The sequence below is a fragment of the Haliaeetus albicilla genome, chromosome 20, assembly GCF_947461875.1.
Source record: "Haliaeetus albicilla chromosome 20, bHalAlb1.1, whole genome shotgun sequence".
NCBI classification, from domain to species: Eukaryota; Metazoa; Chordata; class Aves; order Accipitriformes; family Accipitridae; genus Haliaeetus; species Haliaeetus albicilla.
Window position 1 is genome coordinate 7,999,913 of NC_091502.1, and position 12,000 is coordinate 8,011,912.

Sequence of the window (12,000 nt, forward strand, 5' to 3'; positions counted from 1 at the left end):
TGTTCCCTAAAACTGGCTAGCTGAAGCGTTTCGGAGTTACAGTGCTGAATACAGCACGCAGAAACATGGACTTAGCCAAGTGTAGAGCTTCACAAACTTGGCCAACTGGTGTCTCAGCTGTAGCTCCCAGTGCTTTCTCCTTACCTTGCATCAATTATTCATGCCTTTGCTGTTCCAGCCCACAGAGTTCAGGTTGTCTCCCTTCATCATCCTCCCAGATGCTGGCAAAAGGCTCCTGCCCAGCGCACTGCCGCGGTAGCAGGTGCTGTCCCAGGTGTGATGCTCTTGGGGCCACCAGGAGAATGGAATGAGTGGAGCTGCTGTTAACCAAATGAGGGTGTATGGCTGGCTTTAATACAGACAACAAGTACAAAGACCATTTACAGCAAAAAACATTGCAGGATGGTTTCCCCTTTTTTCTTTCAGAAACTGTTTTTCGCAGACCTACAGCCTGACTCATTCCCTCCTATAAGGCTTCTCACTGTGTGGGTCTCCCAGAGCTGAAAGAGCTGCTGTAGTTTAATTCCACGTTGAAGTGTGCTGTACAGAGGAGGTGACATTTCAAAGCTGAGATCTGAATCGCTTAATTTGCAAAATAGCCATTCATCAAAATGCTCTGCAGCAGTGAACAGTGTTAAACTGTGGTGTTGCATCACTCTGCTCGGGACTCAGCCTTACTGGCTGTAGTGATTTGTGCTTGCTCTCCCAGACTGTTATTAGTCTGACTTCTTTTATCTCAAATGAGGCAAAGTAGAGGATTTCATATGTCCTTTGAGCTAGAAGGTATCTATCTATGTAGCTTTATATGTGTGTGTGTGTATGGGTGTAAATATATGTACAGGCAGTGCACAAAAATGTATTCATCCACAGTAACAGGTGGTGCTGGCAACACCTGTTGCTAGGGTCACTCAACACTCCAGTATTAAAACCCTAATTTTAGTTGCTTATAACTTTTGTCAAACTTAAACATTTGAGTTGAAATGTTATGTGCCAGGTGTCTGCCTTAGGCTGATTTGAGGGAGGGGGGATGGGGAGAGGAATTTATCAGCAAAACTGTTACTGCCAGTTCAGGGAGCAGAGACCAGGGCACTGGTTTGCCTGTGCTGAAAAATGAACTATCGCTGGTTGAGATGTTCCAGCAGCTTCCCTCGTCCGAAGCCAAAAGTTGCTGGTGGAGACCCCCTGCAGCTGGGCATGTCTTTTGCCAGCATTACGGAAATTTGCTGTTGTACTGAGAACGCACCTCTTTCTGGCTAAATTATGAGCCTGTGAAAATGCTTGGTAGAAGTTTGCTGAGAGCTGCCCACCACGCTGCCTCCGCCACGTGCGTTCGCAGACAGCAGCCTGCGCTGGTGCCCCTTCGGCCGCGAGATGCCCGCGCAGCAGCAGAGCCAGCCTTGGAGTCCGAGCGTGGAGCAAAGCGGGCTGCGGCACGCAGGGGCACCCGTCCTCAGGGCGAGCGCAAGCAGCTCGGCTTGTGCTTGCACAGTGTGAATAAATCGGAGGGAACGGCTGGCTGGAGTCCGGAGGAGCTGGTGATGAAGGAAGGAAGGGAGCGATGGGCTGAGTGGTGAGAGTGAAGGACACGGGCGTTTAAAAACTGTACGAGGAGAAATGCTGAGGAGGCTGGCTGGCGTGATAACGGCAGGTAGACTGAGAAGGGATGGAGCACAGCTCCTGCCAGTCCATGACTGCAGGATTCCTGTGGTCCCTGCCTAACCAGCTGAAACGTTCCACTGATCATACATCGCAGCTCCTCAAACGGGCGGTTTACACAGGAACACAACCTGTACCGCTGCCAGTGACTCCCCTGTTTGAGTGTATCGACTTTAACCTACTAATCAACACTTAGGAGTTTGCATGGTTTCATCTGATGCTGTTTCAGGAGGCAGAGTTGTTCAATTTACTTCTGCTTAATAGAAACATCAACATTTTCATTCTCTTTTTTAGCATTTCTTAGCTTTTGCATACTCAACCTGTACTTCAAGGACTATTACATGTGCATGCAAATCCCTTTGTAAATACTACAGTTGTTTCTTACTGTATAATCTTGCTTTGGAATCTGTACTACATTTGTAGTGAATATGCAAAATCACACTAGTAAGTCAGTCACAGATACCAAAGTGGGCTGTGGTTTCATCTAGCTTGCAAGAACATTTGAACAGACTGCTCATATTATTTTTAAATGTTGTCCTTTCTTGATCATTGTGGGAATTAGAAACAAACTGCCTGTTGCAGAATATTCTGTTTCATATTACTTAGCATTTTCCCATAAAAATCTGAAGAAATGCCACAGAACCTGATCAAAGTTTGAAGTCAGTTTGTTATTGAATGATGATGATTTTTTTTATTATAGGGAAGGCCTCAGCCAAGAAGCTGACAAAAAAGGTAAGCAAAATGTTCCTTTCCTTCTTCAAAAGAACTTGCATTTTTTCTGTTACCCAACCAAATAGACTTCTCTTTCAAAACTGGCTTTATCTTTTCTCGTTTGTGTCTTTAAAGGAGGTAGATGCTGCACTGCTTTGTGTTGCCAAAGCTAAACCAGGACCAACCTTTTTCAGAGAGCTTGGTGATAAAGGTAACAAGCACTTTTGATACTGAAAAATACATCTTGCTTTTTATCTCATTATGTGGTATGAATTGAATGTATTTTTAAAGAAGGTTTCACGGATTTGACTTCATCCCCATCTAGCCAGTAGCAGCCTCCTTGGCAAATCTCTCAGTTATGCAATAGAGAATAAAGAGGCAGGGCTGGGAATTGAAAGCCTTCTGAGGTGCAGGAGGAGATGTGAAAGAAATCAGAAAGCCTACTTGGAGAAGAGAAAGGGGCCAAAGGGATGACTTCAGCACAAAATGGACTTTTAAGGCTTGTTAATAGCTGCTGTTTCACTATATAACTTAAATGCACAGAAACTAAGAATAAAAATAAAATTTGTACCTAGTTATGTAAAGTGGCATCCCTGATTCCAAGAGCAGTTGAACTTACTTCTGCCTCTTCAGGAGCTCGGTGGCCCTTCACAGCACCGTTGTGCTTTGGTTTTTCACCCAGCGTTTCCACCTTATATCAGGCTATGTAAAAAGAAAACTCTGAGAGCTGGGTTATTGTTTGTATAACAACAGGGAATTAAAGAACACCAGATAAACACGTCATTAGCATAAATTAATTGAAGGGAGAAAACAAACAAGGGGATCAAGGAAACCAAATAGATGAGTAATTAACCATTTCACCAGTAACAAAGACTGAGAGCCCCAAATTAATGAGAAAGACTGAGAGCGCCTATTCACAAACTTTCTGTATCGTAGAGTTCAGCCCGAATCACTTATCCGGTGGACGTTTCTGGAAAATAAAGCTGCCTTTGCACTGCTGCAGTTCCTTGGCAGGCACGAGCCACGCTCTCTCCACGCACAGCAGATCGCCAGGCATGGCTGGCAGCTTGTGCCAAGAGAGCATCCCTCCATCCCAGCCTGCAGCGTTCCGCCTGCCCTTTGGCCTCGTGGCATCTTCTGCCTGCACTGCATTTCTTGCATCCTTGTGCAGACGTGGAGGGGTCTTCAGCTGGGTGCCTTGCTTGTCAGTCCACTCCTGCAAGCCCCAGTATACCCCAGCAGCCCATCTCTGAACAAGTTGAATAATTTTGTCCTATCCTATTTTGTACTGAGTTTTGTATTGGACTTGTATTGGATTTTGTATTGAATAGTCATTCCCTGCCTTTTCAAATTGCTAATCATCATGTGCTTTCCCATGATTTGGTTCAAAAGATTCCCAGTCTTTAATTCTTCGATATTCTTTCTCTATCCCTGCTTTTTCAGAGGCTTTTTTTTTTTTTTTTGCTACTGGTTGACACTGCAAATCCCCAAAGCACTCTGCCTGGGAAAACTGGGAATCGACCAACAGAAAGTGAAAACATAGCAAATCAGTGCAGCCTCCTTTTATTGCACCTCTCTCAGCTGACTGCTTGGCAGAAAGTGGGCTCGGTGATACGCTCAGCCTGACATCTTCTGCATTCTGGACAAGGCATTGATTTCCCCTTGCTTAGGACTGTGGGTCCGTATGCTGTGTCCTTCAAAGGTCAGGTAGGAGTTTGAGATGAGGCAGGAACATTCAGTGCAGTCATCCATATGTCTCCACAACACACAGAGTTTGTACAGTTTTTGGTCATGATGCCTCTTCAGTGACTTTGATGCTTTTGCTTTGAGATGCATTATTATTACATTTTTAAAATGTAAATATTTATGTATTGTGTATTTATGTATTAAATACTGCTTCTACAAGTACCAGAATAATGAATCTACACCTGTTCCACTGTTTAGCTGAGATTATTTTAACTACCTTCAAATTGTTATTTAAATATCAAGTAGAGGGAAAACTGTCATGAGTCCAGTTTGTTAAATGTAATGCTAGGGAATTCTGCCTTCTAGTGGGCAGTTTTAAAATTCACGTCATATTTTGTGGGTGTACTTTACAATTTATTCAGCAATAAGAATATTGTACTGTCAGCATTTGCTATAAAATTTGAGGGTAGAGATTTCCAGGGAGGGATAGGGAAAGTTCACTTAATGTTAGAAAATGACAGTATTTTGCCAATGCTAACTGCAAATACTTGGCTGCAAGTATGCTGAGTCATTCAACAGTATGTGAAGCTTTTATCTTTTAAATTTTGCTTGGACATCAATATAATTTCCTATATGTTTTGGTTTGGTTTGGGTTTGGTTTTTTTAATTTGTTGCACTGCATCTTTTAATTTCAGTAGCTTTGTAATGATTACTGTAGAAGAAAAATAAAATTACCAAAATATTTAATTTACTTTATGGATAAGGTGAATTGTCTATTCACTACAGTTGTAAAAGGACAATAAAATTAAAAGAAGAATTTTTACGGAAATGAGTCCACAAGTTAAAAAAATCTTATCGCAAATTATTTTAGTATAATCAGTCTGCCAGAAAATGTCAGACAGCCTGTACATTTGCTTTAAAGCACTGAGACAGGTTTTAAAGAACAATCAATAATTTTTTTTCACTATAGCAACTTTTCAATCAGCTTACAATAAGATGATGAAAACAGAGTCTGTGCCTCACCCCTGCCATTTCTAGCAAGGCTCTTCATTCCAGCCCTCTGCAACTCGAGTGAATAGAGCCGTCATGCTCCTCCGTTGAGCCAATAAGCAGGGTGTTGTCTTTAAATTGGTTTTTAAGTTACATCCTACAATCTCCATATAAATTTTGCAGATTCTTTCTGCAGAATTTTGTAAGGTACAATGTTCCCTGTCTACACATATAGCTAGAACTCTCCAGGCACTTAGCATTTTGTATCTCAATTATTATGACTTTTTTTTCTCTGACTTTAACAAACATAATCTGCCATGTTAATATCCTTTCAAATGCTTTGATAAATAGGGGTTTTTTACATGACTCCTTTGAGTGTCATCTCTTTTGTATCCCAATACTGGGGTCTCCTTGTTCCGTTTTATCTAGCATAAGCTGCTTGTCTTCACCTTCCAGGTCTTCCCTAGACTATCCCTGTGCAGGACATCTCAAGACAGCCGGGAGGCAGACTCCTACTTCTCCTTGGCCAGTGGTGCTGGCCTTCATCACTTGCTGGTGAAATTTTCAGGCAGGGATCTTTGTGCTGATACCATTGCAGTCCATGACTCAGAGGTGTTTTCTATATAGACTTGAAAAGTTACCTCCTTGTCTTCCTTTATATTCTTCTTTAAACATTCTTCTGCTGCGTCACACACAAAACAAAATTAGGGAGCAGGAATCTTGATCACTGCCCATGACACTATTTGCTTGATTTCTTTTCCTCCCCAATTTGTTTCTATCTGTTTTTTTTATACTTAGGCATATAAGCTAAAAAAAAAAAAAAAAAAAAAAATGGAGTAGGAGTTCTTTCTCTGTTTGGTTTTGAATTTGTAGAAATCATGGACACTTTTGTCTAGGAACACGATTCCAAGTTTTACAGCAATGCAAATAATAATTTATATTCTTGCAATGGCAGTAACCCTAAAACTTGTAAGCAAAACTAAATCTTTGAGATGAAAATATTTTTTATTTCCACAGTGGGTTGTATGACTGTAGTACTGTGCTGATTTACATATGATGCATGCTGGGTAATAGGGTGAATAGCCCTATTTTGAGGGAGAGAAAAGCTTGAGATATGGAACCAGAGTGAGTTGGCAACAGGATCAGCATTAGACCTGTCTTTAGCTAAGACTTGTTCTTGGATTTTCAGACTTTTGCGTTCAGCAATTTAATACCTCTAAACTCTGGTATTTGTGTTAAGTCATTATCTGAGGTCAAATACAAATGCTGTTGGCTCTGCATAGTAATTTGTCAGAAGTTAATTGTTTATCACTGAAGCTTAAGTGGATTCCTTATCTATCAATTATAATTATCTATCAATTAACTAAATATAAATTATAAAAAATAGTTTATCTTTGCACAGATAGGCATGTTTGAACTTCCTTATTTTAAGCAGTTCCGGCATTATACAATGTTTAGCTCACAAGTTAAAAGTAGCTCAGTTATTTTGAAAAGTGATTTATAAAAAAGCCCTTTACATTTTTTTCTCCAAACATTATTGCAGGGCAGATGGTTCAGATTCTGTTGTTTAACCACCCTCGTTATGCGCTCTGTATCTTTAGCTCGTATGCTCTATTTTGACGCTATCACATCTTTGTGTTTGTTCAGGCTTTTCACTTAAGGCGGTATTTCAAAGGAAAACACTGGAATTTTCCTTCAAAAGGGGGCAAAATACTTTCACCTTGTAGAAAGGACATGTTCCTATTTAAAAAGAAAAAAAAAAAAAAAAGAAGCCTCCTCTTGGCATGCAGCCCAGCAATACTATCAGCACAATCTAGCAGCTTGGCAGCTTTGCGTGTTGCCATGTTCCCCTTGAGAATTAGAGGGAAGCTATTCTCCGCCTTCGCGAGCCTGCCAAAGGATGGAGGACTTTGATCCTTCAGGGTAACGTTAGAGTAGTTCTCCTCCCAGGTACTAAATGTGACAAAGCGCATTTAATTTATTTGCCTTTTGTATAAACATTGAATGTTTTCAGTGCGAATCCAAAGATTTAGTGTAGGCCTTTTATTAATACCAAATAAACCTTACTTTCTTGCTTAGACATCAGCATTGATGAGTCTCTGGATAGGGAATTTCACCTTCAGAGCACTAAAAACAGAAGTAAAAACTTTATTAAATAATACCACGGCTTACTTTAATAACCTATTTAATATGATGTTAAACTACATTTCTTTATAAGTTTTGATCTTTCAAGTTGTTCTATAAGGGGTTTTGAGGGGGTTTTTTTGCAAGTCATTTTTTAACTCTTTTATTTCAGGGTTGATATCTTACGCAGAGTACCTATTTTTGCTGACAATCCTTACAAGTAAGTATTACATATTAAAAATATATATGCATAAATCCTCAGCTACTAACAGCTTTCCAAGAACTTTTTCTGATATTTTTTAGCTTCTAAATTTCTACATGATAGTAAAACGTAAAGAACTATTGTATATAGAGTGATAAGGCATTAATGTAAATGGATATAACTGTAATTGATTGCAGTTTACTTCCATAGTGTCATCATTGGTCCACAGCAGTACTTCAAAAATCATGATAATCCCTGCACCATGGGATCAGAAAAGTCTTCCAAGAGACTTTGAGAGAGGGGAGACATTGGTTACAGGACCACATAATGAGGGGACGATAGTAGTCTTTTGTCTTTTTGGATAGTAGTTTTAGTCATTCTGGACAATGAGACATTAACATTCATTACAGCTCACGCAGTGGTGTAAAAAGCTGTTGTGGTGTCTGAAAGGTTGTTGCCTGTTATTCATGTGTTCAGATATGCAACGGATGATATACATAAACAGCAGAATTCTGCAGAGTCTTTTTGTTTGACTTTTTAATACTTTTTTTTCCCCCCTCTGTTCCTTTTGACTTTATTTCCTCCAAGTATTTTGCATGTATTTCTGTCCCTTCCTTTGCCTCCTTCCCTTTTCTCTATCAGACACTTTTTAAAAAAAAAAAATTTATTTGGTATTTGCTTTATCTGCAAACAGCAGGCATTTTTTTATTGTGCATGGAAGTGATCTTGGATTTTCTGGGTTTCCTCACCCATACTTAGTCTGTGCCATCCTTGCCACCTCCCTGTGCTGTTCTGATGAAGTGTAGGTGATGCTGGAAAATACCGAGATTTGAGATAAGATGTGTGCAATGAGCATGATGCAGTGAGACCTGTAGACTAGTAGTGAAGTAGTCCAAATGCAGTCGTTTGACTGAATTCTATAGGTCTAACATTTTAAGCAAGGGACGAAACCACGTGTACCAGATCTCATGGTATCAGTGGGTGGGGAAAGAAGAGAAGGAAGCAGTCGTTCTTATCCCGATAGACTGTAGATGCTTGAGCCTTGTCACTTCTGTGGCTGCGAGGTCCATGGCAGGTGCTTAAACAAATTGACAAATTTTCCTTGCTCTAGAAATCCACCCTCTCATGGTGTAGTACAAACAAGTAACGTTGGTCTCCAGAGAGTGGAGACAAGTTTATGTCCAACCCTCACAGATAATGACCGTCGGTACACACCTCTCGCAGAGTTTAGATAGCCCTTTTGCAACTTCTGTCATTTCTCAGCAGAAGTGCATTAGTTCCTATGACACGGCATGAAGGGTGATTTCCCGGGAAACTTCAGCTAGTACAGGGTATTGAATAGTATATATGCATTAAGATAACTTATTTAACATACAAATATACTGTTTCACCAGTAGTGGCTGTCCACTGCTACACGCAACTTGAACATGACTTATACCATGTGTTCAAGTGGGTTTTAAAATCAGAAATAATAGAAGAGTCTAGCCCAGTTAGAAAGCTGATTTTAAAATATTTTTTGCAACTCAGAAAGCACAACCACAACAGCCACACTATAACTTCAGAAGAATACCTTAATTAAAGCTGCAGAAAGAGGTGCCAAAGATTCTGTTTCTTTAAAAATCTATGGCAGCTGAAAGTAAATTCATGCTGATTTATTGGCTGAAACAATTAGAAAATTGAAGTAGTATCAGAGCAAGTTGTTCCACTTCTCCAGACAATCAGGTAACACTATTTTTCACAGAATTTACATAGGAATGTATTGAACTGCAAAAACAAAGGCACCTTTTGATGCAGGATAAAAATGCAGCGCTGATGTTGCTGCTTTGGTTACACAGAGGGCTATCATACCTATCAGTTTGAAAGCAAATGTCAACAAGTGTTAGTGCCTCTATCTTTGCCTAACAAGTATCCCGTGTCAGTCAGCTCCCCGTTACACCACCTGTCTCTCTCACTAGTGAGAATTAATGTGAGACTTAAAGCAGCCATTAATATTTAAATTACTTCTCAGTCACCAACAGAGCAATAAGAAAACAGGATAAGAGTCACCAGGTTTCCAGAGTCCCGGTTCCAGGACACGCTGACCAGACCGTGCTGCCTGGCTTATGAAAGCACTGTCTGTAACAACACTGAACTTGAAAACGCAATTTTGTGGCAGACAAAGGTTTTATTTTGCCCGCTGTGATCCCCTTTTCTCTTTTCTGTGTGCCTTGTATCACCACTATCTTTTTTCTTCCAGTGCTATTGAATTTCATTTCTAGCAATTGGTTAATGGAGCGGCTCGTAAAGCCCTGCCTGGTGAAGGAGCCCAGGAACTGAATTGTCACCTTTACTCAAAGCTTCATTTCAATTAGCCACTCACACAGGTTGACAGCTTGGTCAACGTAGGAATAGTTGGAGGGGAAGCACCTAAGTCTAACCTGCACTCACAGCCAAGATGAAGCTCTTCTGTTCAGATTTTGGAATTTTGCCTGATTCTAATTAAATACAACTATATCTGAGGTAGTCTTTGAACTATGCTTATTTTACGAACACATACCTTTGGGGTTACATCATATCAGATAAGTATGTCATCTCTGAACAGTATAAGCAGCTTTGGGTCCTATATTTTCAGTAACAGCTCTCTTATCTGAAAATTGCAACACAGATGGTATGAATTACTATAAAATACATCAGTTACTTTTATTCTCTAAATATGTTATAGGATAGGCTCTCCTTGCTTTTGTACTAGCAACACAAATTTAACGTGTGGCATTTCCATGGAAAGAAAGCCAGTTTTGATTATTGCATATTGATTGTTGCCGGGGAAGGGCTCTGCTATGCAGATTGCAGCAGTATTTATAAAATATCCCTGCATCACAAGATTGCTCCACAGAGAACATTGGTTGGCTGCTGAAGATGTAGTTGTTTCTAAAATGTAAAAATAGAACTGTCTTTAACCGTCTTGTTATCACTTAAAAGGAATGGGATATTTCTTTAACTTGTTCCCTTTGCAGAAAAATTCTCTAAAAAAAAAAGCAAGACTTAAAACTTTACAGGATGGAGCTGGAAGAATATATTTCCAAAAGAAAAACTCTGAAGGCATTAAGAGTTTTTTAGAGATACTGCTTCACTGCCCTCATGAGTCCAACATTGTTCTTGGAAACATGAATATATTCTAGAGACGATAAGTCCATGGCTTTCATATTAATGCCTGACTTGACTGGGTTGTGGAATTAATTCACCTGCTCCAGAAATTACTGGGATAAGTGCTTGCTACTGCAGTGAACTGTAACTACATTTCAGCGGCATGCTGCTCCTGTGTGGGCTTGCTAATGAGCGAGGCCACCTCCTGTAAGCAAAGTAAGATCAGGAAATTGTGGGAAGGAGCTCAAAACACACCATGTTTTTATAGCGCCTGCAAGATTCAGAACTCATTACATTTTTGCGTTGAAAAGAAACATCCACTCAGTGAAGGAAATGCAGGGTAAAATTGTATAAAATTCCTGAAAAAATCAGCTCGATGGGAGTCATACAAAACATGCTTTTGTCCAGAAAGGCCAGCAAGAGTGGTTTATTACCTCTCACTAACATTTGAGTATGTTGTTTAGGGAGGAAGGAGAAGGGAAGGAAAAAAAAGGCCTGGGGCGAACACAGCGGGAGCAGGAGCCGAGAGAGCTGGCCACCATCACAGCCTCGGTCTGTCTGCTGGGGAGACTGGGGGAGACTGGAAACACCGGCACACAGTAACGCACGCAAGAAGTACCGGAGGAGCACACTAGCTCTTTCACGCAGTTTGGGAAGAATTATTGGTTTCTCAAGGCACTTTCCAGTCTTCTTACCTGAAAAGGAGCTCTAATAAACAAGGCAGAGCCGGACTTCAGAAGTGACGTGGGATTATGGGGACATCTATAGAGAAGATGTAAGACCAGGACAGTGAGACATACAACATTTTCACAGTCATTGGAATCAGCTGGACAGTCGTGGCTGTACTTAGGCACTGCTGGCATTTCTTGCTTTGCCATTGCATAAATTATCCCTTGAAACGGTAGTAAAATGCAGTTTAAAATGTTTGCTTATATTGGAGGAGGTACATATGGTTTACTGGAAATATCATGTACATGCATAACCATGGAGAACTGAACCATAGGCAATATTCCTTTTGCATTAAATATTTAAGTACTAGTGTAAGTGTGTGTGTGTATTTACAATAAAGTTCTTTTGCAATTTGTTGCAGAACCCCAGACTGGATTTCAGATTGCCTTTAAAATGTTGGATACAGATGGCAATGAACAAGTTGAAAAGAAAGAATTCTTTAAGGTATGTGTATTTATATGCATATTAATATTAAAGTATTTAAATAGTTCCATGGGTTATATTTGCTAAATGAAGATTCATTAAAATCTTCAGGCCTATTTTTCAGTCCAATCTATGATCACATACTTACTAAAATACTTTATATGAAAGGAGCACATACCAAAGCATTGCTATAGAAGTACTTACCATATTTGAATCCACTTTTATAAATGTTTCCTTTGACTTGTATCTAAAAATCTGTTACTGGGAAGGTAGGAGTTGGTGTACATCCTTAATCCCATGAGCTAATTTAAATAAACATCTGGAAGAGTCTTTTATTTTCTAAATATTTTTCATAA

At 40.0% G+C, this 12,000-nt stretch overlaps 1 protein-coding gene across 4 annotated transcripts in view; it reads left to right on the forward strand.

Moving 5' to 3' along the window:
- MICU2 (mitochondrial calcium uptake 2) overlaps positions 1-12,000 on the forward strand; it is a 150,809-nt gene that overhangs the window by 107,463 nt on the left and 31,346 nt on the right. For 2 of the 4 annotated variants that reach the window (XM_069808155.1, XM_069808156.1), the window contains 4 exons: positions 2,357-2,388; positions 2,503-2,578; positions 7,340-7,387; positions 11,583-11,665. In XM_069808155.1, the coding sequence (XP_069664256.1) occupies positions 2,357-2,388; positions 2,503-2,578; positions 7,340-7,387; positions 11,583-11,665 (239 nt within the window). The remainder of the gene's footprint in view (positions 1-2,356; positions 2,389-2,502; positions 2,579-7,339; positions 7,388-11,582; positions 11,666-12,000) is intronic. The other 2 variants (XM_069808157.1, XM_069808158.1) reach the window with 1 other exon arrangement.